The 27,823-nt window shown below is 44.9% G+C and overlaps 1 protein-coding gene across 1 annotated transcript; it reads left to right on the top strand.

Moving 5' to 3' along the window:
* Positions 1 to 24,376: 24,376 nt before the first annotated feature.
* On the top strand, positions 24,377 to 25,922 carry LOC307071389 (CMP-N-acetylneuraminate-beta-galactosamide-alpha-2,3-sialyltransferase 2-like; the record flags this gene model as incomplete). Its single annotated transcript, XM_079730370.1, has 5 exons — positions 24,377 to 24,534; positions 24,770 to 24,949; positions 25,367 to 25,412; positions 25,549 to 25,668; positions 25,755 to 25,922. The coding sequence occupies 5 exons, from the start codon at positions 24,377 to 24,379 to the stop codon at positions 25,920 to 25,922; spliced, it is 672 nt and encodes a 223-aa protein (XP_079586496.1).
* Positions 25,923 to 27,823: the final 1,901 nt, after the last annotated feature.

Raw genomic sequence — 27,823 nt, 5'->3', positions numbered from 1 at the left:
AATCCCATGTCTGTACTGTTTTTGTTGGCTTTATGCAGGGGTGGAAAGTAGCGAGTTACATTTACTCGCGTTCCTGTAATTGAGTAGTTTTTTGTGTACTTGTAAGTTTTTAAGTGGTTTTTAAAATCGATGCTTTTACTTTGAGCATGTTAATTTTGAAGTATTGTAATTCGCTACATTTTATATCACCCGCGTTACTGAGTAAAAAAGAAAATAGGAAATAAAATAAAAGCAATGTCTGATTCTTAGAAACGACAAGTCGAGTCGATGATTCAAGTTGAATCGACTTTAGAAGTCTTTTTTTAGGAACCGTCCCATTCCAGGCCACATTTTGACCATTTCCATTAACAGATTTTTTTTTGTGAAGCAAAGTCAATTATTCTAAACATTTTGCTTTTGATCACATGAAGGCTGAACCACACCAATACAGTGTCATCTGTGGTTTTCATTATTGTTGAAGATTCTACTTCTATGTATTTTAAACAAAATTTGACACAATATTTCAAGGAAAGACCTTTTCTAGTGCACATTTTATGGCTTATTTTGTTGGTGTTTTGTTGTGTCACTTGTTAGGCAGTTTGTTAAACACTATTTACAAGGGTTAGGGGGACCTGATGGATCTCTTCTCTCTGGAGTCTCTTTCTTGGGCGCTGTCTTTCCCTCCTCTAGCTGACAAATATGTCTCTCTAGGAGAGCTCTACTTTATCTTTTTTAAAACAGGTTTTGAAGTATTGAATGATACCAAGCCTGTTGATGCTTCCGTGTTGCTGTCAAAAACGGCACGCTTTTTTTTTGTTTCTGTGAACAAAGACAAACAAAAGCTGAGCGTTTCCGCAGATCACTTGTTTCTCCGGTTTTGCCAAAAGCAGCTGTATTTTTTTTTCTAGCCTTACCTTGTGATTCCTAAAATAAGCTCCAAGGCAGGCTTGTTAATCAAGAACGCCCATATATGGCATCAGCAAACGATGACATAATGATTTCTTTCCGTTCTTTTCATGGTCATCATGGTCATCAACAACTTGTTCTTCCTTTAACCTCCCCTCCCTCATCCATCAATGAACAACCATTTTACCCCATCCTTCTAGCGTTGACTAAGTTACCCGTGCCCCTTGGTAGATACCCTTTCCCATTCCTTTCACAACATCCTCTAACCATTAGGTGGTCTCGACCTCATCAGCTTAATTATATTGTACGAGGAATATTAGTCCATACTGGTGGCACAGAACATCGGATGATCTTTTTACGAAGGAGACTCTCCAAAGACATGTTTTTTCTAATGCTTATCTCATTCATATATACATAGATACATACATATACATATATATATATATATATATATATACACAAACATATAAACATAAACATATACATATATAATGTATGTTTATGTATATGTATAAATGTGTTTGTGCTACAAGTGTGCAGTCTAAGATGTTGTCATCACTACTCTGCAATGCTGTGTGTTATCTTTCTCAGAAGTAGATGTTATCATAACCTGTCACCCTCTATCCCCCTTTGTGTTAAAGGATTGTCATTCTTTGTATGGGATTGGGTGTGCTTTGGGTTGTTTTAGCACCCTTACCTGGTACAGTATGCATACTTACACCTAGTTGAAGAAGGTGGGACAAAGCGCAGGACGCATCTGTTCCGATCCTTCATAGTCTGATTGGCGCTGGTGTGGAACACATCCGCTGGTGTCCGCAAGTTGGCCCTACGGCTCTTCCATTCTGTTTTTTATTTAATTATTTAATCGAGACAGTATATGCAAATATTTGTGTACAGAAATTAGTGTAATGCGCTATGTACAGAAGTAAATCCACGTGGACTGGGTTGAGTGGCCTTTCATTTGGTGCCCCATTTTTTTCTGTTTCATGCCCTGTTTTTGCCAAGCTCGGGAGCTAGGCTTACCCTCTGTATTTTTTTTTGGAGCAATTCGAAAGACAATTTTGTTTAAAGGTAGTTCTATTATGATTATTATTTTGGCCCAGGCCCAACCTGATGTATAGCTTCCATGACCTTTTTCGGGCTTGATAATCTTTTGTTGTTGAAATAAACCCATTATCCATTGATTTATTTATTTAGTTTGGTTTATTGTATGACGATGTGTCTATGTGTCAAGCACTTTGAGTCTACCTCGTGTACGAAAATAATATATGAATAAAGTTGCCTTGCCTTCCCTTGCAAAATCCCATGTCTGTACTGTTTTTGTTGGCTTTATGCAGGGGTGGAAAGTAGCGAGTTACATTTACTCGCGTTCCTGTAATTGAGTAGTTTTTTGTGTACTTGTAAGTTTTTAAGTGGTTTTTAAAATCGATGCTTTTACTTTGAGCATGTTAATTTTGAAGTATTGTAATTCGCTACATTTTATATCACCCGCGTTACTGAGTAAAAAAGAAAATAGGAAATAAAATAAAAGCAATGTCTGATTCTTAGAAACGACAAGTCGAGTCGATGATTCAAGTTGAATCGACTTTAGAAGTCTTTTTTTAGGAACCGTCCCATTCCAGGCCACATTTTGACCATTTCCATTAACAGATTTTTTTTTGTGAAGCAAAGTCAATTATTCTAAACATTTTGCTTTTGATCACATGAAGGCTGAACCACACCAATACAGTGTCATCTGTGGTTTTCATTATTGTTGAAGATTCTACTTCTATGTATTTTAAACAAAATTTGACACAATATTTCAAGGAAAGACCTTTTCTAGTGCACATTTTATGGCTTATTTTGTTGGTGTTTTGTTGTGTCACTTGTTAGGCAGTTTGTTAAACACTATTTACAAGGGTTAGGGGGACCTGATGGATCTCTTCTCTCTGGAGTCTCTTTCTTGGGCGCTGTCTTTCCCTCCTCTAGCTGACAAATATGTCTCTCTAGGAGAGCTCTACTTTATCTTTTTTAAAACAGGTTTTGAAGTATTGAATGATACCAAGCCTGTTGATGCTGCCGTCTTGCTGTCAAAAACGGCACGCTTTTTTTTTGTTGAAAAAAGGAAATAAAATAAATAAAAAATCGCGGACAGCTTTTATTTTTACGGGACAACACCGGATACTACTGCAGTGGAAGGTAGGAGAGGGGAACAAACTTACGCCAAAATCAAATGACAACGACGACAATCATGGAAACAGACGACCGCAGACACGATATGGAAAATAGTACAGCTGATGGTGAAACCGAAGTGAACCCCTGGCCTTACATAAAGGACTACTTCAGTTACAAGAGCCAAAAAGGACCCAGCATCATTATGAAATGTAAATGTGTTTGCCGAAAGAAGTGGAAATAGCATCATATAAAAACTCCACGTCCAACCTGCGCAAGCATGTAGAGGTAAGTGAAATAATACATTCAATGTCAAAAAGACACTGCATGCATGGCATTGCTAACGCTGGTTGCCAGTGCATTAGCAAGCTAGGTAAGGGTTAACATAATGCGACACGAGGTGTCCACGTCGTCTCCACGGCATCCATTAAACATAGTTATTATAACCTTTTTAAAATTAAACAGCGGTCTTACTCACCTTTTAATGAGATAACCATTGAAGTTTAACCAGAGGACATTTAGTTTAGCCACTTGATTTTACTACTATCGTTATGACAGCTCTTGTGTTGCGAGCGCCATCCTGTGGTGGCTGTTTCATGGCAGGATATTTTAGGCTTTATAAATCACATATCAACACTGTTAAAGAATGATGTCCCATTCAAATGGCAACCTGTTTGAATGTAAATAGGGATATGACTCCATACAGTTACATCAAAATTAACAATTGTGTGAATGTTAAAGTCATAGTACACTTCAAACGGGGTTGTATGAGGTATGCTTTCCTATGCAGAGTCAATGTATTACCATATTGGACAGCACTCAGTACTGTAAATTTATATAATATAAAAGACAAAATGTGATTTGAATTTAAGCTATGAATGTTAATATTTTAAATGCTATGAGTTTAATGAACACAACGTTGATTCACATACTGATTAAAACATTTGTTTACAGAGGAAACATCCATCAAAGCTGAAGGCGGATGATAATGTAGTGCATTAAGCTATACCTGTTTACAAAGGTTAAGGACTGTTTAGCCCTGAATTTTCATTGCAATTTGCAAAGTTTTTGCTACAGAGAAATAACTCTTTTCAGACACAAATAATTGTCTTCTTGTTTAATACGTCCATGTTGCTGAAACGGTAGCTTAAGGCTAGCCTACTTATCTCTTGAAAATGTATCATCAAGACCAAGGTTTCTGTATCAATGCTGTTGTCTTCTGATGTGATGTGAAATCTTTGCTCCAAAGTGTTTTTTAAAAACTTATCTAAAGTATAATGACACAGTATACATCCATTCATGTGTGGCGACATGATGTTTAATTTTTACACTTTAATTTGTAAAGGTGTTGCATTAATTAAACTAGTTTGAGATTGATATCCCCTTGTCTATAATGCCCTACACAGAAGAGACCCCGCCCCCTCCCGCTGTTTAAAAGTAACTAGTAACTTTAAGTTCATTTTAAATCACCTACTTTTTACTTTTACTTAAGTCGATTTTTTAGACCAGTACTTTTACTTTTACTTGAGTAAAATTCAGTGGCGGCTGGTGAATTTTATTTTAGGGTGGGCTAAAAGTTTGTAAACCAAACCCCCTGTAGGGGGACTGGGGGCATCCTTCCCCCGAAGATATTTTTGTGATTTTCACAGACAAGCTAAGCATTCTGGTGCATTCTGACAAAATAATAAAGACAAAAGAGAACATTTCCTCACAAAGACGAATGGAGCCGGGGAACTAAGTTTTAACTTAATTTATCTGCCTTGTAGAATTCAGCAAGATTAAAAGTGCAAATACATCAATAATAATTGGGAATTATACACGAGAGAGAATGTGATTCTAAAATGGGTGAGTTACGGCTAGTGTTGTTTTCGTGAACGAAAATTATGACTAAATATCGTCGTCAACGAACCTTTATCACCTGAGGAAAACGAGACGCGACGCAACGAAAATGCTGGTCATGTGACGATAACGATAATTAAATATATAATGCAATACTGTAGACGAATAAAAACGAGACTAACTGTGGATTACACAATAAAAACTATGCTCAAATGTGTCTTCATTTTCGTTGACCAAAACGAGACGAGACGAAATGTTATAACAAAGATCCTTATTATACAATACAAATTATAAGCGAAGAAGAAGTTGCTGGGCGACGTCACTTCCTCAATCCCAATCGCGGGGATTTAGAATCAGAAGACGCGGTTGCGGTGGGTTAACGCAGAGCCCTGGTTAACGTACGAAAAGAGAAAGACTGATGGCCGGCCAACCGGGTATCGTTTGTGGGAGAAAAAGAAGAGACGATATTTGGAAATACTTTAGGTACACAGACGTGGAAAAGAAAACCGAATGTGTTGTGGAAAAAGATGGGGAGAAATGTGGCCACAAAATCGTCGGAAAAAACACCACGAATCTTAAGAGACATCTCAAGGCATTTCATAATGAAATTGAGGTAAGTCAAGACATTAACGTAATGTTACTTTCTATTGGGGAGAATCTGAAAGTATAGAAGAATCTGAAAGTAGTAGAAGAATCTGAAAGTATAGTAGAAGCTGAAATAGTAGAAGAATCTGAAAGTAGGCTATAGAAGAATCTGAAAGTAGTAGAAGAATCTGAAAGTAGTAGTAGAAGCTGAAATAGTAGAAGAATCTGAAAGTAGGAGTAGAAGCTGAAATAGTAGAAGAATCTGAAAGTAGTAGGCCTAGTAGAAGCTGAAAAAGATGGAAAAATAGGAATAATTGGAAAAGTTGAATGAATATGAAAAAGCTGAATACATAGCCATAATGTCGTCAAAAATATGAACATTTTGATATTTGAATGGTTTCTGTAGCTTAAAATATGAAGAAGGAGAAGAATGTTAAAAAACGGGTGAAAAGTGAATGAATTAGTTACGATGTCTTATACAGTGGAAGGTCCGCCGGCCGGTTTCAATGGGGCGAATGGTGGAATATGCCGGTTTGAAACTAAAATGGCGATACAGAAAAAAGTTTAGCTACCGAAATTTCGTGAACATGCCTAGATAGATATGAATCTCTAGATTAGTTGCATTGTTTGAACCATGGGAAACGGTTGAAATTTGAATTAGTTACGAGCGTAAAGCATTGTAGGGATTGTGCTTCGCGGGGTTTGTTTACCGTTGCTATGGTGACCAAAATGATTATACGCAACTGAAAACGATGGCCGATGCGAGTTTGAAACTAAAACTGTGATTGTGAAAAAAGTATAAATGCTATCGAAATTCCGTTTGGATAGGATTGAAGATACAAGTGTGTAGATTTGTTTAATGGTTTGAACGATGGTAAACGGTTGAAAAAGGACTGGTTACGATGTCAAACAGTGGAAGGTCCGCCGGTTAGAATGATGTAATATGCCGTTGTAAAACTAAAACTGTGATACCGAAAAAAGTTTAATAGCTACCGAAATTCCGTGAACATGCCTAGATAGATATGAATCTGTAGATTTGTTTAATTGTTTGAACCATGGGAAACGGTTGAAATTTGAATGAGTTACGAGCGTAAAGCATTTGAAGAATTTGAAGAATCAGAGGGCTAAACTATATTTACCGCCACCACTGGACTGGATTGATAGTTCATCTAGTAGCCTGGTTGTTTGTTTGGAACGGGGAGAGAAAAAAAACGGGGACGACCCGTCGACTTAAATTATTCATGTCGACTAATTTATGAAGTCGATTACGTCGACTATGTCGACGAGTCGTCCCAGCTCTAGTCCTGACATTATATCTATTCCTGTGCTAGATTCCAGAAAGAGCATCAGTGAAGCAAGTCCCGCCCAAGAAGATGGACAAGCCAACTAGTGCTCAGGATTTCTTTGCCACACGGATGTACAACAACAACTCCCCAGAGCAACGTACCAAAGAGGAGGGGATAGCACAGTGGATAGGCCGAACAGGACTCCCAGCACGAATTACCGAGGACGAAGAGTTCATCGCTATGATGGCAAAAATGGACAAAAAGTTCAAAGTACCAAAAAGACATAAAATTTTAAACTTGATGGAAAACATGTACAAAGAAGAGAAAGAAAAGATCAAACAGAACCTGGCCACAGCACGCATAATAACTACAGGGTTGGATATTTGGACTAAAAAGGGGCTTACAGCATCCTTCCTGGGAATCAGCGCCTGTTACTTCAACCCTGAGGACAACAAGGCTGAACACAAGCTCCTGAACCTGAAAGAGATGGCTCAACCTCACACCGCAGAGTCCATTAGTACACTTGTGGAGGAGTCAATGGTAGAATGGGGAATCCCCAGAGAGAAGTTCCTCACAACGATTACTGACAATGGCAGCAATATGGTGGCTTCATTCCACAGCCACACACATGCAGAAGTTGCCACAACTTCTGAAGAGGATTCAGAGGCGGAGCAAGACGATGGGGAAGGAGGACAGGAGGGGGAGGATGAAAGGTCAGTCTGTATGAAACTATGCTATAAATTCATTCAGCAGTTATGTAACTGGTCATGATATAATTTCATATACATAAAAATAAGTTCATAGGAAGTTAACTACTAGAAGAATTTCATTTGGTTCAATAATGTAAGGGATAAAATGGTTAAATATGTACGTTTTTCTTTTTTTATATTTCCATGTAGATACGACTACGGAGCCATAGAGAGGACTCCATGCGTAGTTCACACCATACAGCTTGTCGTGAATATGGTTCAGAAAGAACCCCCAATCCAAAGGCTTTTGGAGAAAGTGAGGCACTTGGTGAACAAGTTTAGAAAGTCGTCTGTCGCCACAGAGCGGCTACTACAGAAGTGTGCTCTGGTTCTGATAAAAGACTGTCCCACCAGGTGGTCAAGTTGCTTTGCAATGATGTCGCGCTGTCTTGAAGTCAAGGAGCACCTCACAGCTGTGGCTGAGTCCATGAGTTGGGACAGCCTGCAGCCCAGTGAGTGGCAGAAGATCCAGATGCTGAAAGACTTACTTCTGCCATTTGCAGAGCACACTAAGTCACTCGAAAGTGACACTCAATCACTTTCCCTTGTTGTGCCAGCAATCCTGGATCTCAAAAACCACCTGTCGGAGTTCTCGCTTGCACATGGGAGAACCTACAAAGATGCAGCGACATTGGCTCAGAAGATGCTGTCCAGCATGGATAGACGCTTTAATGTGTTTCTTGACATAACAGCTGATAACTTCTCACCACTTCCTGCAGCAGCATGCTTTGTGGACCCTTGTGTAGCTGAAACCCTTCTGGAAAATGATTATGAATTACAGAATCTTCTCAGAAAGGCAGAGGACTACATTGCTCATCTTGTGCCACAAAGAGTGCAAGTACGAGAAGAGCCGTTGACAGATGATGAGCAGGTCGCAAATGAGGGTACAGAGGCTCCAGAGTTAACCCCCGCAAAACGGCCCAGATTTAGGTTTTTCAGTGCCAATCGTCCATCGAGGCCCAAGACACTGACAGCCAAGACAACAAACATAAGGCAGGAGATTTCAAAATATAAAGAGGGACTGTTCAGGTCTACTAGTGCTGAGGTTGAGGAATCCGGCATTGAGTATTGGTTAACTCAGTGTTCCACTGCGTTTCCAACACTGAAACCTCTGGCCTTGGACCTCCTGGCAATTCCAGCCTCTCAGGCATTTACAGAGAGGGTCTTCAGTGTAACTGGTTACCTCTCTTGTGGCCGCAGGAACAGGGCTAGGGCCATTTTGGAAAGAAGTGCTTTCCTTAAAGTAAACAAGCCTAAGTAGTATTAGTTATTGGCTGGCCTGAACAGACATGCAAGAAGCATGCATGTACTACACACACACTCTCACACTCTCTCTCTATCTCTCTCACACTCACACACACACAGTTTTGATATGCAACCTATCATAACCTCAACCGTTCATATATTCAGGTAAGTTCAGGCCAACACACAGTGTTGAGATACTCTGTGTGCCAGGCACCAGTGAAAAGAAAATCTGATGTCAAAAATATAGCCAGTTACAGTTAGTTAGTTGTTAGTTAGTTAGTACAGTTAGTAATGTAGTTGCCGTTTGTTCAGTAGTTGGCATAATTCAGTACTGTTTGTGCTTTTCTGTCAATACATTTCACTATATGCAGCCAGTGCTTCCCATCCCATTATCTCCCTAAGGTCCAAACCGTTTGTAGTGTTGTTGTCTCTTAAAAGTTTTTATGATGATTGATGATCTTATTATACTTCAGTTAACAAGGAATACAAGTCAGACACACACATTTTATTTGCACTTTTTTCAAGCACCTTGTTTTCATTTATGTTCAGCTTGAATGTAATATTTTTTTTCTGCCACTCATGTGATGCTATTTCATTTATTTTATTTATTATTTTATTTAAATTTATGTGTGTACTTCCAGCATATTTGGTTGGTAAAATAAATATGTTGCAAATTCAAATCAGAGCGTCTTCTGTGTCTGGAATGGATGTATTCTTGAGTCTTTAATGTAGCAATAATATAATAATAAGATAACCTTGTTTGAATTGTAAAATGGGTTTGGCTAAATACAATCTTTGACTAAAACTAGACAAAAATGTCATCAGTTTTCCTCGACTAAAACTAGACTAAAATGTCATCAGTTTTCCTCGACTAAAACTAGACTAAAATAGTCATGGACAATTCTGACTAAAATAAGACTAAAATGCTCAGACTTTTAGTCGACTGAAACTTGACACGACTAAAAGGAGTATGAACGTGACTAAAACTAATAAAAACTAAAATGATGGCTTGACACAAAGACTAGACTAAAACTAAAAGTAAAACAGGCCGCCTGTGTTGGTAACTTCACTCATAAATCTATCTACAGTCAAGTATGCATTTAGACAAATATGATAAAATATCAATATAATATGTGCATCCTTTTATGTGTGGTTGCTTAAGACACACTGAAGGCATGATGCCACCATAGGTTTGCAGAAAACTATATACAATATGCACACTGAAGGCATGATGCCACCATAGGTTTGCAGAGAACTATATACAATATGCACACTGAAGGCATGATGCCACCATAGGTTTGCAGAGAACTATATACAATATGCACACTGAAGGCATGATGCCACCATAGGTTTGCAGAAAACTATATACAATATACACACTGAAAGCATGATGCCACTATAGGTTTGCAGAGAACTATATACAATATGCACACTGAAGGCATGATGCCACCATAGGTTTGCAGAGAACTATAGACAATATGCACACTGAAGGCATGATGCCACCATAGGTTTGCAGAGAACTATATACAATATGCACACTGAAGGCATGATGCCACCATAGGTTTGCAGAGAACTATATACAATATAGACTTGAAAGGGGTGGGGTGGTGGTGTGGGGTTGTGAGGGCCGCTGTAACCCAGTGTCCCATCCTCACGGGAAGGGGGGGTGGGGGACAGATAGAGAGAGAGACAGAGACAGACAGCGAGAGAGAGAGACTACATTAGACGTGTTCGCACTGTAACGACTGCCAACTGCACTGTTTTTAATCACAAACATGAAGCAAGCATCATGTCCAAAATACATTCAATATCAGGCCTCGAATCACAACAAATAGGGTGCAGGGAGACAGCAGGCAATGGAGAAACTAAATGATTTTCCAAAATCACATCCGAGGTACAGTCCAGAGATACAGCACCAAGTAACAGCAATTAATAATGCTCTATAAACAATTAGATAAGTAGGCTACAAACATGTTCTGATGGCAAGTTTCTCACACACACACACAAAAACAAAACGTGTTCGCACTGTAACGACTGCCAACTGCACTGTTTTTATCACAAACATTATGAAGCAAGCATCATGTCCCGAATAAAATCAATATCAGGGCAGCTTGGGCCTACCTTATTTGAAGAGAAGCTCGACGGCCTTTCTGAGTCGCAAACAGGTTAATCACCATGTCATTGACGTCCGGTGATCTTTGGATGAGGTCCCGCTCAACAGACAGCATCGCTAGGGCGTTAGGCCTATCTTGTCCGATGGTACTTCGGAGAAATGTTTTGATCCTCTTCAGTGTACTGAAGCACCTCTCTGACTCTGCCGATATCATAGGGGTTGTCATTGCTATTTGTGTTCATTTCAATGTCTCCGAAAAAGTGCACTGAAGATTGTGAAAGTCTGTTTTTCTTCACCTGCTCGTTGTCTCTGTGTACGGGGAGATGCTGTGGCCGTCATCCAGCTGACAGGCAATATTTACTTTGCCCAACATTGAAAGCTTCACACAGTTTCCAATGTGAGTTGCACTGCATTCATGTTTCTTTATTTTACAGGACACATGTTTTAAATCCACAACCCCTTGTTGGGTCCAAGCTGTGTCTCCTCCGAACAGCACGCAAGTGAAACATAAGAGAGCGCTCCTAGCTAAGCTAGCCGTTAGCCAGTCTTTCCTTTCGAACCAAGAGGTGCAAAATGAACGATTTTGTCGCGTGTCCTTTTGTTTTATCTGAACATCGTTTGGCCGATGTGCCCCCAGTCTCTTTATTTCTTTTTTTTCTTCTAAAGACATCAACGAAAACGGATGAGTCAGTAGATAGTCCACTTCGTTAGGTAAATTAGCGCTCGCCATTGTGGTCAGGGTTTTTTTCACTTTTTTCCTCCCGCCTCCAACAGTGTCCGTCGCCAGTGAGAGTAACTGTCACTGTTGGTCTGGGCTATATTCATTTAGCCCAAATGGTCTCTAAATCAAGGGGGTATGTCATAACATCTGTCAATCACGATTGGACGACACCGATTGGATGCTGATTTTCTTAAGTGGGCTTAGAAAAGTCAGCCCAGACGAACTGTCTGGGCTGACTTTTCTAAGCCCACACAACATATCTATATGTATCTCCTGCGTTTTTGTGATTATTTGGTGCTGTTGCTTCTCCGTTGCACCAAAATCAACCAATTATAAGTTTTAGTAATTATTATATTTTAATATTTTCATTAATTTAATAATGTTCTCATGTTTATTTTAAAATATAGGGAGGGCTTAGCCCCACTAGCCCATTGATACCAGCCGTCCCTGGTAAAATTTCATCCAAGTAATCATACTTTTACTTGAGTAGAATATTTTTGTACTCTTGCCACCTCTGGCTTTATGTTACCTTTTATTTGACAGTAGCCATGAGCTTTAACATATTCTTTGAAGCAAACCATCACTTCACCAATTTCTTCAAACAAATTGACCCTGGTGGGATTATTAAAGTTGTTTGTATTGTATTGTATTGGAAACAAATGGGTGAATTCCCAATCTATTCACAGAATAAGAGTCCGTTACAGTTTAACGAGGACACTCAACACGAAGGAACCAAAGTCTAAACCGGTATCTGAAAACCATGACTTTTTTAACATTTTTAATTAAGATGACAACCAAATGTTGAATAACTACTAAGTTGCGATGGACGTTGAAACCAGCAGCTCGCATGCCGTTTTAATTATGGCTATAAAACCAAACATCCTACATCAATGGATGTAGACACACTCAAATCAACCAGTTCATATACATATTTATATATATTTATTTATTTATTTATTTTGTTGCTTCGAGGAGGTGATCTTCGTATATAATAAATAATAATATATATATGTAATGGATAATGCATAGAACGCCGTTCATTATCGGGAAAAATAAGCCCCAGCAGGGCGAACAGGATTTTATTTTTGATAATGACCTGCGACGTTCTATACATTATCCCACTGATTACACGGCTACTTTTCAAAACGAAAAAAAAAACTCACACGGTGTGTCTTTTTATAATTGATTTGTGACCATTCTTCGTGTTGATCTGCAGAGAAATAGTCTGCCAATGACGTTGACGTCGTTTAGCAACCGAATGCGCTGGGGTTGATAAGTTACCGTACTACTTTCGGAGTGATACAAAGACGTGAATCAGAGGCAAAAAAATTCACTTTCATTGACAGCGGTCATTATATGCTTAGCAACGATCAATTATCGAAAAAAAATTCACCGGCAGAAGTTGGGAAGGGCCATGCAAGTGAACGGAGCGTTCCACAGCATCGAGAAGAGCCTTGTAATAAATAAATATATTTATTATATATAACCTCCTCGAAGCAACGAAAATGGTCTTTTAAATTCAAGATGTGTGGGCGAAAATAGGGATATAGTGCCATTCCGTCAACATGAATTTCATTCATAGAATTTCCGAGAGGATGGTCCATGGTCAGGGATTGGCTCAAATACATCAAAATGTATTTCCAAATAAAATACCAAATACCACCCTTAAAGGAGAAATCCAGTGTAAAATGGATCTGTTATGTTTAGTATTGTAGCGTCACAGGGTTTGGGAGGAAGGGGCGGGCCTTCTGAGAGGGGGGTCCCGGGGGTTTCCTTCCGGGTGGGTGTGTCCGGTTGTTGAGTGTTCCGGTTGAGCTGCGCCTGTCTGTCCCTTTTGAGGAATCTAATAAAGCTCCTATGGACTTACTTCGCTCACTACCTCGCCTGTGGTCATTACATTGGTGTCAGAAGTGAACAAACGACGGGAGTGGGTTTACAGTTGTGCGTCCAAGCGGAGGGCTACTTTGGATTTACGTCGCGGTCGGGCTACAGCGTTAGTTTCAGTGTGTCGGTTAGTTCGCGTCGGTCATGTCTTTTCATGTCAAGTGAAAGAGGAGGAGGTGGAGCAGGAGACTGGTGCGTTTGGATGGACAGAGGACGCGTATGGGGAGTTTCGCAGAGCTTCCCAAGGGGCCAGAGAGGGGTTGAGAGAAGCTGCAAGGAAGCTGGCGGCCGACGCAGGGTTGTCTTCTCTTCCCGCACGCCCGGAGCGGGAGCCCGCGGCTCGGGAGGTAAACAGACATGGCGGCGCCCATGTTCCAGTTGCCGCCCCCCATGTCCCAGTTGCCGCCGTTTCGGTTAAGACGCCTAAGTACTCCGGTAGGTCTGACTGGAAGGCGTTTCATGCTCAATTTGAACTGCTGGCTGACGCTGGGGGATGGACAGTAGAGGCTAAAGCATTGCAGCTGGCTTTGTGCCTCACAGACGACGCGTTGTCGTGCCTGCTGCTGCTTTCACCGGGGGAGAGACGGGATTACGGAGCTTTAGTGGGGGCCTTGCAGAGGCGGTTTGGACAATGTGTGAAGCCGGAGCTCCTTCGTAATGAGCTTGGTAACTGCTGCAGGAAGCCGGGGGAGTCGCTGAGGGTGTTGGCTAATGACATTGAGAGCCTGACACGTAGGGCATATGCACATATGCCCCCCAGCGTGCAGAGCGAGTTGGCACGGGACCAGTTCATCAGAGCCCTCCTTCCTCTGGAGCTGCGGGTTCAAGTGCAATTACAGCACCCAATTTCTCTTCAGTCGGCTTTGGAGATGGCCGTGGAGAGGGAAATCGTGTGGGGCGCGGTCACTGAGGGGGGCCCGAGAGGGAGTTATCCGGCAGGGGGAGCAGCCCGGGGCCCGGTGGCGGAGGAAAAGCCGGCGTGGGCGACAGAAATTACGGAACTGATAAGGGCCGTATCACTGCAGCCGTTACGCATTCGACAGCGTCCCGACCAAAGAGCCTGTTGGGGGTGTGGCCAACCCGGACAATTGGTCAGAGATTGCCCCACACACGCGGGTCCGGGAAACGCCACAGGGCCCGCACAGGGGGGGATGTGCGGACCTTAAACAGTTCTTCCCCCGCTCCCCCCGCCCCAGCTGTTCCAGAAACGGAGGGGCCACGTCAGCACAGGTGGGGGAGCCAAGACCCACTTCCCCCAGAAGCAGACGTCATCGAAGCTTCAAGGACGGCGATGGTGGTGGGTCGACTCGGTGACGGGGATTCATGCTATGTTCCTGTGGCCGTGGAGGGGGTGCCGTGTTCGGCCCTGGTGGATACCGGTTCATCAGTGACGGTGCTCAGACCAGACGTGTGCCCGGAGTGGATTCGGTTGGAGCCCACTGACGTGCAGCTGCGCACGGCCACAGGGGGGCTGGCCCCGATGAAAGGTACGGGGCTACTTACATTGACTGTGGGGGGAAAGGACGTACGTCACCCAGTGTGGGTAGCAGCGGTGCAGGACCCATGTATTCTGGGCTGTGACTTTTTGAAGGCCACAGGTTGCCGACTCGATCTGGACGGGGGCACGGTGAGCTTCCGAGGGGGGCCTGTGATCGCTTTGTTGCCCACTGGCTCAGGTTCGGGGCCGCCCGTGGGGTCCATCTCGCCGGCAGTGTGTGCAGTAGAGCCCGAAGTCAGCGATCCCCTGCCCGTGGCGTCCGTAACCTTTCCCAGGACTTATGTGCCCCAAGCAGCCCAGGCCCAGTCATGACGACTGAAGGGGGGGGCGTCGCCGCCGACCGTGAGGGAGATATGACTAAAGAACCGAGTTCCAGGACAGTTTTGCTATGGGGGAGGATGACGTGGGCCGGACTCCCTTGGTGCTAGACAAGATCGACACTGGGGAGGCCAGGCCTATCAAGTGTCGGCCGCGTCGTCTCCCTTTGGCACGTCAGGAGGCGTGTGACCAAGCGGTGGAGGAAATGCTGCAGGCAGGCGTAATTGAGCCTTGTGGCAGTCCTTGGGCGTCCGCTGTCGTCATGGTCCCCAAAAAGAACGGCACCTGGCAGCTCTGCCCGGACTACAGGCCGGTGAATGGGGTGACCAAAAAAGATTCGTACCCGCTGCCGCGCATCGACGAGTCCCTGGACTTAGTCTCGGGATCGTCCTGGTTCTCTGCCTTGGACCTCCGCAGTGGGTACTACCAGGTGCCCCTCACCCCAGAAGCAAGACCCAAGACAGCGTTCTGCACAGGCCGGGGTTTGTGGCAGTTCCAAGTCCTTAGTTTTGGACTGTGTAACGCTCCAGCCACCTTCGCCCGCCTGATGGGCCGGGTTTTGTCAGGCATCCCCCGCCAACAGTGCCTGGTATACCTGGACGATATCTTGGCGCATGGCAGTGCCTTTGACTCCGCCCTCGAGTCCCTGCGCCGGGTGCTGGAACGGATCCGTGCAGCGGGCCTGAAGCTGCATCCAGATAAGTGTCACTTCATGCGCAGAGAGGTACAGTTCTTGGGGCACACAGTGGGGGGGGAGGGCATCCGCACAATGGAAGCGAAAGTGCAGGCGGTTGCAGACTGGCCCACCCCGGCTAATCAGAAGCAGCTCAAGAGCTTCCTCGGCCTGGCTTCCTATTACCGGAAGTTTGTGCGGGGTTTTTCATGCTTGGCTGCTCCTCTTTACAGGCTGCTACAAAAGGACAGTGTTTTCCTGTGGACTGAGCAGTGCCAGGGGGCGTTCACCAGCCTTCAGCGTGCCCTGAGCGAGTCCCCCGTGCTGGCCCCAGCTGACCCCTCGCTGCCGTTCATGCTGGACACCGATGCTAGTGGCGTCGGGGTGGGAGGGGTGCTCTCCCAAGTGGGGCCCGATGGAGAGAGAGTGGTGGCGTACTTTAGCCGGGCCTTTAACAAGGCGGAGCGGCGTTACTGCGTTACCCGCAGAGAGCTCTTGGCCGTAGTGCTCTCCATCCGTCACTTCAGGTTCTACCTCTGCGGCCTGCCTTCTACAGTGAGGACTGACCACTCTGCTCTCCAGTGGCTCATGACCTTCAAAGTGCCGGAAGGGCAGGTGGCCAGGTGGTTGGAGGAACTCCAGGCCTACTTCTTCCGAGTGGAACACCGGACTGGAGCCCGACACACCAACGCCGACGCACTCTCTCGGCGGCCCTGCGCTGCCGAGGGGTGTCGCTGCTGCGAGAGGAAGGAGGCCCGCGAGAGAGAGCTGCGGGCAGAGGAGGAGGGATGCGCCGCGGTGCAGCAGTTGGAGGTCATCTGCCGAGGGTTGGAGACCATAGATGGAGGCGATTGGAGAAAGCAGCAGGAGCAGGATACCGACCTTCAGCCGGTGTTGCAGTGGGTGGAGGTGCAGCGAAAACCACCGTGGGAGGAGGTGGCCGCCCTCTCCAGAGATGTCAAGGGACTGTGGACCAAGTTCGGGGCTCTGCGCCTCTGCCGGGGCGTGCTGCAGCAGGCCTGGAAGGAGCCGGCCACGGGCGAAGAGAGGTAGCAGGTTGTGGTTCCCAAGGGCCTAGGGTTAGTGCTCGAGGCCATGCATGGAGCCGCAGGGTCGGGGCACTTTGGGGTTGCTAAGACACTCCGACGCTTACGCCAGGGTTTTTACTGGGGCCAGTCCCGGAGGGATGTCGAGGACTTTTGCTGTCGTTGTGACCCCTGCACCGCACGGAAGGGCCCCACCGGGCGCTCACATGCTCCCCTTCAGCAGTTTCTGGTGGGCGCGCCTATGGAGAGGGTGGCGGTGGATGTGGTGGGGCCGCTGCCCCGCTCGGACCGTGGCAACCGCTTTGTTCTCACTGCCATCGACTACTTCTCTGAGTGGCCCGAAGCCTATGCCATCCCTGATCAGGAAGCTGAGACCGTGGCCGACGCCCTGTTGGAAGGCATGTTCAGCCGTTTTTGGGTTGCCAGAGACATTGCATAGCGACCAGGGGAGAAATTTTGAGTCCCGGGTGTTCTCCGCTATGTGTGAGCGCCTGGGCATCCATAAGACCCGCACCACTCCCCAGAGGCCGCAGAGTGATGGACTGGTGGAGCGCTTCCACCGCACAATGGGCCAACAGCTGGCCCTCCTCACCTCCCAGCACCAGAGAGACTGGGATAACCACCTTCCCCTGGTTCTCATGGCTTGCCGCACCACCGTGCAGGAGTCTACGTCATGCACGCCTTCCCTTCTCATGCTGGGAAGGGAGCTTGGTACCCCGGCGGAGTTGGCATTCGGTCGTCCACCGGATGCCCCAGACTGTTCCCCTGGCCCTGAGTATGCCAGGAGACTCCAAGATCGCCTGGAGTCGGCCCACCTATTTGCCCAGGAGCAACAGCAGAGGGCAGGGGTGAGGCAGAAAAGGAATTACGACATAAAAAGCAAAGGCCTGCATTTCCAGGCGGGAGAGCTAGTTTGGGTGTTCAATCCCCAAAGGAAGAAGGGGAGATGCCCTAAACTGGACAGTCCTTGGGTGGGCCCCTGTCGAGTTCTGGAGAGGCTGGGTGAGGTGGTGTACCGGTTGCACCTACCACCTAAAGGAAGAAGGGTGGCACTGCACAGAGACAGACTGGCTCCGTACCAAGGGGGTGCCTCCCCACTGGCCCAGGGGGGTCCCGTTACCCCTCACTGCCGCCCTGCCGCCTCAAAGCCCACCCCCCCGGCGACACCGGCGGGGCCTCGGTCGGACGCCTTTACCCCAGCTGGCGGGGATAACCAGCCCTCCCCTGTATCCGATACCCTTTGCCCCCCGCCCCCTCCCAGGTGCTGAAGACCCCGTTCCCTTTGTACCGGAGGCCCGGGGAGGGGGTTCTCGACGGCCCAGGGGGCCACCAGGGCCCTTAAAAGACTTTGTTTGCTATCTGTAGGATGAGTTTAGTAATTTTGTTCAGCGTTGTGCCTGTTGTTATGTGGGGGGGGGGGGTTGAAGCACGTCATGTTAAAGAGAAGTTACGTTTATTCTGGGGGCTGTTTTTTCTGTGATTCCTCGGGGCGAGGAACTTTTTGAAGGGGGGGTAATGTAGCGTCACAGGGTTTGGGAGGAAGGGGCGGGCCTTCTGAGAGGGGGGTCCCGGGGGTTTCCTTCCGGGTGGGTGTGTCCGGTTGTTGAGTGTTCCGGTTGAGCTGCGCCTGTCTGTCCCTTTTGAGGAATCTAATGAAGCTCCTATGGACTTACTTCGCTCACTACCTCGCCTGTGGTCATTACAGTATGATAACGAGTTGGAATGTTCGTTTGAGAGCAAAAAAGCGCATATAGACATATATGCACGTATATAGAATTCTCAAGTTGGCTGTTTTTAGCTGATTCTACCAAACCGCTTTAAACTTGGAACAATAGGGGCATGTCTCATGGTATGAACTAAATATTTTTAGTTTATACGCTATTTTTAACATCTTACAAGGCTAGAAGTAGCCCGACACTTCTTTGGTAGTATAATAAGGTTCTTAACATATAAAACAAGGCATTGATAACTTTTTAAGTGTACAGATTGTTTATTAAAAAGGACATTTTATACACACAATACCATCAGCCAATTTAAGAATGCGTCTATGTGCGCTTTTTTGCTCCCAAACAAACATTCCAACTCATTATCATACCAAACATATGCCAGATCCATTTTACAGCGGATTTCTCAGTTAAAATGTATCAAAATAAGCTACAAAATACAGCAGCCAAAAAATATATCAAAATAAAATACTGTATTTTTGTATTTCCAGAATACTACAAAATACTTCTTCAAAAAACCTTTCTCTAATAGCCTTTTTCATCTATCGCTTCACTTGTCCACTAAAAAAAACATGTGAAAGCAAGAGAAATGTTCGGTAACTCAAGGAACCCTTCCTTAATTACTCTCTTGGTGTAATATATTGCCCTCTATGAATCAGTGACAATAACTCAAAGACAAACAATCCAAATGGATGATTTATTTAGAAATTTAAACTAGGTAGCATTTTAACCTTTTCAGTTATTTAACACCATCACTACCAAGGCACCCAAGTAAAGGTTCTCTATCCTGGCTTCATCCATTATGTCCATGAAAACTGGCTGGAAAAAAAGGAAAGTATCCATCCACTGGCTTTATTGGTGTGCAATGATATAATAATATAATTCACCATGATATTCTCTATGATAGTGAACAGCTACGTGTCTGAATTCCCAGGAAACCCAGGAAACCCTAACATTTTGGAACTGGACCCCATGGTGGAGGGCAAGAGTACAAACGTATTCTGGAACTTGCAGAGAGGAAAAAGCTGAATTTCTATCGAGGGTTTTGAATGTTTTCTGTCCCTTTGACACAAGGGTGTCACGCTACGTCCTGCTACGCGGTCCAACACCCCCATCTAGTGGCCACTGGTGGCTTCTGGTCCTCATCTCCTCGACGCACCTGCCGGTAATATGCTAATCACCGTACCCTACTTCAGTCGGGGATTTCCAGTCTGCCGGCGCCAGTTCGTCGTTTACAGCTACAAGTTAGTATCGCCCTACCACCTCTGTTCCAGTCTTGCCCCGATTCCTTGCTCCCTTAGTAATCCCCTCTTCCCTTCTCTAGTTCTCCTTCTGCCTGCCTGCCTACCCGGTACCTGACCCCCGCCTGCCTGACTACCCATCCATCGTCGAGCCCTTGCCTATCCAATCGCCCGCCCGGCACCAGACCCCCTGCCTGCCTGACTACCAGTCCCAGTTCCGGGTTCGTCGGCCTTCCCCCGGGAGCCGTTCATTCCAGCCCCCGAACGCTACGAAGGGGACCTGGGATCCTGTCGGTCGTTCCTTCTCCAGTGTTCCCTTGGGTTTGAGATGCAGCCCCAGACCCACCCTACCGATAGATCTCGGATAGCCTACCTGATCGACACGCTTCGGGGCGAGGCTCTCGCATGGGCTCGGCCCCCCTAACCGTATGTTCGTTCCTGACGCTGCAAGGTCCAAGGTAGTACTGACCTGGGCGCACTCCTCCCGACTCACCTGCCACCCAGGTATCACCCGCACTTTGGACTTCATCCGGCGGCGTTTTTGGTGGTCCACCATGGACCAGGACGTTCGCTCATTTATTTTGGCGTGTGCAACCTGCGCCCGGAATAAGACCTCAACTCGTCCCCGCTCCGGTTTACTACGGCCTCTACCCATCCCTAGTCGTCCCTGGTCTCACATAGCCCTGGACTTCGTCACCGGTCTACCCACGTCCGAGGGCAACACCACCATCTTGACCGTGATCGATCGTTTTTCTAAGGCCGCCCACTTCATCGCGCTCCCCAAGCTTCCCTCCTCAAGGGAGACCGCCGACCTTTTGGTCAGACATGTGTTCCACCTGCATGGCATTCCCGCGGACATAGTCTCTGACAGAGGCCCCCAGTTTGCCTCACAGGTTTGGCGGTCATTCTGTAAGGCTCTTGGCGCCACCCCCAATCTCTCCTCCGGATTTCACCCCCAGTCCAATGGTCAATCCGAGCGAGATAATCAGGAGATGGAGGCGGCACTTCGTTGCATCACCCACGCCAGCCCCACCTCTTGGAACTCTCAGCTGCCCTGGGTTGAATATGCCCATAACACTGGTGAATGCTTCCACGGGGCTCTCTCCATTCATGGCCTCCCTGGGATACCAACCACCCCTGTTCCCTGAATTGGAGGAAGAGATAGCGGTCCCGTCCATTCAGACTCATCTGCACAGATGCCGGCGCACTTGGAGACGCACGCGCGCTGCGCTACTCCGTGCATCCTCCCGCTCTCAACTACAGGCCAACAAGCACCGTCTACCGGCCCCCCAGTACGCCCCCGGACAAGGAGTTTGGCTTCGGGCTAAGGACCTCCCCTTAAAGGGGATTTCTCTCCCTAACTCTCCCCCCGCTTCATCGGTCCTTTTGAAATCGAAAGAGTCATTAACCCCAGTGCCGTTCGTCTAAGGCTCCCCCCATCCCTCCGGGTGCATCCAACCTTCCATGTCTCCCAGGTCAAGCCCGTCTCCACCAGCCCGTTGTCCCCCCCCGTCCCACCTCCACCCCTTCCAAGGGTGATTGACAACCATCCGGCTTGGGCGGTCCGTCGCCTCCTGGATGTGCGGCGCCGGGGCCACCAGTACCTGGTCGACTGGGAGGGGTACGGTCCTGAGGAGCGTTCCTGGGCTCCCCGGAGTCACATCTTGGATGCCGCACTCATCCGGGACTTTCTCCGAGATCACCCGTGGTGGGGCGTCCGCCGAGAGGCGTCCGTCGAGGGGGGGGGTACTGTCACGCTACGTCCTGCTACGCGGTCCAACACCCCCATCTAGTGGCCGCTGGTTGCTTCTGGTCCTCATCCCCTCGACGCACCTGCCGGTAATATGCTAATCACCGTACCCTACTTCAGTCGGGGATTTCCAGTCTGCCCGCGCCAGTTCGTCGTTTACAGCTACAAGTTAGTATCGCCCTACCAGCTCTGTTCCAGTCTTGCCCCGATTCCTTGCTCCCTTAGTAATCCCCTCTCCCCCTCTCTAGTTCTCCTTCTGCCTGCCTGCCTACCCGTTATCGGACCTTCGCCTGCCTGACAACCCACCCATCGTCAATGAACATCCTGTTCACCCCATCCTTCTATCCTTGCCTAAGTTACCCCTTCCCCTTGGTAGATACCCTTGTCCACTGCTTTCACGACATCCTCTATCCATTATGTGGTCTCGACCTCATCAGCTTTATTATAAAGTAAAGTCATTCTTTGTGTGGGATTATGTGTGGGTTGGGTTGTTTTAGCACCATCACCTGGTACAGTATGCATACTTACACCAAGTTGAAGAGGGTGGGACATAGCACAGGAGGCATCTGTTCCAATCATTCATAATCTGATTGGCGCTGGTGTGGAACACACCCGCTGCATTTATTGTTGCAATAAACCTTAATTTTTTTGGTTTCATTTATTGTATGACGATGTTTCTATGTGTGAAGTGCTTTGAGTCTACCTCATGTTTGAAAATAATATACAAATAAAGTTGCCCTGCCTTCACTTGCGAAATCCTGTGTCTGTACTGCTTTAGTTGGCTATTCTTTGAAACAAACCATCACTTCACCAATTTCTTCAAACAAATTGGCCCTGGTGGGATTAATAAAACTGTTTGTATTGTATTGTATTGATAAGTATGTGTGTAAAAATCAATTCGTTGAAGGTTAACATAAACAGATGGGTAAAATTGTCATCTATTCACAGACTAAGAGTCCCTTACATACAACAGTTTTACAACGAGGGCACTCAACACGAAGGAACCAAAGTTAAAACCGGTATCTGATAACGCTGACTTAACATTTTTAAGTAAGGTGACAACCAAATGTTGAATGACTGCTGTAGTTAGAATAGTTAGTGTGGTGGTAGTGATAGAGGTGGGGTTGCTGTATGATGACACACACACACACAGGTTGTATTGATTACCTTATTAGTTTGCACTGAGATAAAAGTTTGAATAAAGTGTAACAAATGTGAATATAAGTGTAATTATGTATAAGAGGTTTAAAAAAGATTGAATAGCTTAATACAAGAGGGAAAAAAAATAATGTACTATTGGGGTTTAATTATGTCTAAGATTGATCCATCCAGCATACAACTAGGTGGACACTCCCACTTCTCTGAGAGGAAATTTTATATCATTCTATCATTGTATTGTAGAGCCCCAATAAATATGTTGCAATCAAACACGACTGAAGGTTCAAAGGAAGGTAAGGCAAAATTTCCGTTGTATTGTCGCTATTCTTTTGCATCTAGTTCATCTAGATTAGCTCACAGATGTATGAGGCCTTTGTGTTGATAGCATATCGTGAAAAATATCTATTTCAAGCACATTAACATTTAGCGTTCACCAGAAGTAGAAACCCAGCCATGTATGAAGAACCTGGACTCAAACCATCAACTCGTTCTCAAAAACGGACTTAAATTGAACAGGATTAGGATCAGTAGAGAGGGAATGAGTTTAGCCTCAAGTCTAAAACATCATCAAGCTCTCAGCAGGGCACCAACTGGAAATTCAAATCGTTTCCTTATAACTGAATAAGACCGAAGGAAGACGCATGATGCACTAAATCAACAACGCAAGGTTACCACAGTCCAAAGGGGTGCAATGCGGTGTAAAAATTAAAACATTAATACATGTGTTGCCCTATTAGGTCACATAAATTATTCTCCCTTCTTCTGGAGATCACTTTATTTATGTCTAGATTATAATGGACAAAACACTGGTTCAGCAATTATAAACTTTTAAATCATTTTACACTGTGCTGTTGCCTGGATTTAGGCTTCCAGACATATAGGCTTCATGTGGTTGCTCGGATATCAGACGTGTCAAGTTTATTGTGTTTAACGTTCCAAAATTGTGAATAATTGAAAGAATACTTTAAGAGTATTTATTGAGATCGCCACATTTAAATGTCCATCTTTCACAGAATGAATCTTCCCATTCTCAAAATGGCAAGCCCCAGACGAGGAGTACACACTATCCTATTCATGACTGCGATAATGTGCATAGTTTTGCTACTTCAAATTGCTACAACCAACAAACATTTGTGGATTTACAAGTTGCGGGCCTGGTTCAGGCTTAAGGGCTTGCCTCCGTGCGCGTGCAATAGATGTGTTACAGATGGTGATGATCCATGGTTTACGAAACTCTTCGACACGTCTCTCAATCCCTTTTTGACGCAGAACAACTCTCTCTCAGGGCGTGATTTCAGATGGTGGAAGGTGAATATATACAATAAAACAATGTTAGATACTAACAAGTATAAGCAAGTAAATCTAGATTCAAAATCCACATCAAATATATCAATACTCAATGTCTTAAACTTCTACCCACCGGTACAACAGTAAAGGAAGATAATTAATTATCCTCTTCTCTTCAAATCAGAATTTGCAATTTGGCGATAATGCCTTCCTCAGCTACAGAATGGCCGAACTGAAGGTGTTTGAGAATTTCCCACAACAGGAGAGCTTCATGGACTCCAGCCCTGATCGCTGCAGGACCTGTGCTGTGGTTGGGAATTCAGTTAATTTGCTGGGGTCTCACTATGGACCCCTCATTGACTTTCATGATGTCATCATAAGGTAAATTATGCCAGTGTACCCTTCCTGCCCCCTGTGGATGCCGGACTAGATTTCCTGCTTGTCTCTTATTGAAGATTAAGTCCATTGGACTAGGTCATTCTTAGCCGCCATTGATGAGCTAAATGAACCATGAATGTATATCAACAAACAATCAAAGAGATGTAGGCCTATAACTACATATAGTCCCGAAAATATAAACGATACTGATGTTATTTCCCTTGATTGTACAATCTAGGTTTAATACAGCTCGTATTGTGGGCTACGAAGGGGACGTGGGAAACAAAACGACTCTCCACATCATGTACCCAGAGAGCGCTGTGGATTTGGATGACCACACACATCTCATGCTATTTCCCTTCAAAATAAGGGACCTTGAGTGGCTAGTCAGCGCTTTCACCAAAAAATCGGTGAAAATGTAAGTCAACACAATATACAATAAACCAAACAACATATGTTTAAATTACTTAAGAAGTGCTTAGCAATGTCTGAATCTCAGAAACTACGATCACTTCAAGTTTAATCGACTTTACAAGTCTTTGTTTAGGGACCGTCCAATTCCAGGCCACATTTTGAACATTTCCATTAACAGAAAAAAATGATGGGAAGCAAAGCGTATTATTCTCAAGGAAATGCAAACAATTATTATTTTTTATTTTCTAAACATTTGCTTTAGATCACATGAAGGCTGAACCACACCGATACACATCATTTATGGTTTTCATCATTGTTGCATGATTCTGGGTCTATGTTTTTCCACAAAAATGTACACAATATTTCATTTCTCCTGTACCAACTCCAATGTTATTGTGTTATGTTTTTGTCTTTTTCACAGGACATACAAAGGGTTAAAATCAACAGTCAAAGCAAATCAGGGTTTGGTGGGTTTTATGTGATGTTCATGGTTTTTCCAGTTATCACATGGTGGTGACCTTTTACAAATGTTTTCTAGTTCTGAAAGGTATGTCAATGTAATGCCACTTGCAGAGGCTGATTCTGAGCTCCTCATGCACCCAGGTAAAGGTTCTCTATCCAGGCTTTATCCAATATGTCCATGAAAACTGGCTGGGAAAAAAAGGAGGATATCCATCCACTGGCTTTATGGGTGTGGTGCTTGCAATGCACATTTGTGATGAGGTAAGTCCAATAGAAACATCAATATACACTATAATTCACCATGATATTCTCTATGATAGTGAACAGCTACGTGTCTGATTTCTCAGGTCAGTGTATTTGGATTTGGCGCAGACAAGGATGGAAACTGGAGACACTACTGGGAGGAGCTTCGACACAAACATTTTGGAACTGGACCCCATGGTGGAGGGCAAGAGTACAAACGTATCCTGGAACTTGCAGAGAGTAAAAAGCTGAACTTCTATCGAGGGATTTGAATGTTTTCTGTCCCTCTGACACAAGGGTAGTGGTAGCAGTACATCAGGACGCTGAATTTAAGACACTAACAGCCAACTTCACATCTCCCTTTTTTGAATCTGGCTTTTGTGCACTCCCCCGGCATTGAGGCCGCTGTAGTTAGGGGAGTCATGATTTCAGATCAAACATGAACATATCTAATGTGGTTACCTGTTTTGTTGATTTGTTGAATCACTTGTTGAGGGCTGTGGCCCCACAAGAAGTGATGCAAAAAGTCGTTGTGAGGTCATCATATAAAAAAACTACACTATTTGCTTGGGTTAGGGTGGCCTGGTGGACCTCTGCTCTCTGGAGTCTCTCCTTTCTTTGGCGTTGTCTTTCCCTCATCTAGCTCAGCGAATCCCAGCACCCGGTCCACGGACCAGTTAGAACCGGGCCTTGAAATATTTCCAGAAAAGCCCAAATAATAAAAAAAGTATCTTGTCATATTTTATAACTTATGCTATACGAGTCATTTTATTTCCTCCAACACATAGAATCCGTACAATTATTTGTATTGGAGAAAAGGGAAACATTTTGTGAATTGTTCTGAAAGTTGAATCATTGGTATATTCAATTCATACAATTAGCCTTTGTTGCCACCTAGTTCATGACATGCAAACAAACCACTGTAAATTAAGCAATGTAAGTGCCCTAAATGTCTTTGCACTGCTTTTGTGCTTATTTAAGTCTTGCGTGACCTTTTTGTGATTCTCTTATAAATTCTATTATTTTATATGATTGCATATAGAAGGCCTTTCATTGCTGTTGCTTTCGTTGCTGTTGCTTTTACCCTAACCCTTGTGGGAATGAAAAATAAACCATCTTGAAAAACAGCCACATCCTTTGTTTAAAAATGATGCATCTTAAAATCAAGGCATTAAAATTGACTAGGTACCGGTCCTTGGGACAAAAACGGTTGGGATTGGGAACCCCTGCTCTAACAGTTAGAGCAGGGGTTCCCAATCCCAACCGTTTTATCATACGTCTATCTAGGAGAGCTATATACTTTTTTCTATGGAGGGAGGTACAGAAACAGGAATCCATGGTACCTTATTTGATGCAGAGCTCAGACTCTGAAAAAAAGTCGCTAACACAACAGGTTTTTCAGTAGAAATCGCTAAAAACACTGACAATATAATATATTGAGGAAGTAAAGAGCGTCGGAGAGAAAGTAGGTGCATCTGGATGAGGAGTGCTCATTTTAAACATTTTTAAAAATACTCCTCTACCCAACAGCATTTGACCCCCATTTTGAATAATTAGCGTCAACAGGAATCCCGTTGTTCAGTTTCCTTGTGTATTTAAAAAACAATTGTTTGCTCATGGAAGTGTCTTGAACAAAACCGTGCGTCCTGTGTGTTAATCAAACAGACTCTGAGTCTATCCTGCAGAGAACCACGTCCAGAGACCCTCCACTCAGTCTCACTTCCTGACACTGACCTGCCTCAACTGTTGCTACTTACCACTAATGAGCACATCAACACCTGTGTGATGTCAGTACGGACCCTAACCATAACGCCTTGTTCACACTACATGCGTTCGTCGGCGGATGGCCGAGGGCGTGTCTGACGTATAGGGGACTAGTCTCTGTAGACGCATGCTGCAGCCGATCCAATCGCTTCCTGCTATAATGGAGATATGTGGATATTAATACAAAAGATGACACAAACAACAGGTGGCTAATAACAATCCAATCATTCCACATTTCTTTAAAAATATATAACGGACAGATTTTTACTGCTTCTTCCTGCTTCTCAACTTTGTGACGCAGGCCACGGAGCCGAATGGACGGACTAACCGACAATGCATTTCGCGAGCGCCCCATGCAAAGTCAATGTGATCCGTCGACGGATGGAGGTAGTTGAACAAGTCCTAAGCG

Source organism: Pollachius pollachius, assembly GCF_949987615.1.
Source record: "Pollachius pollachius genome assembly, chromosome: 2".
Taxonomy (NCBI): Eukaryota; Metazoa; Chordata; class Actinopteri; order Gadiformes; family Gadidae; genus Pollachius; species Pollachius pollachius.
Note: the sequence above shows the minus strand (reverse complement) of the source record. Positions and strands in the feature narration are given on the sequence as shown.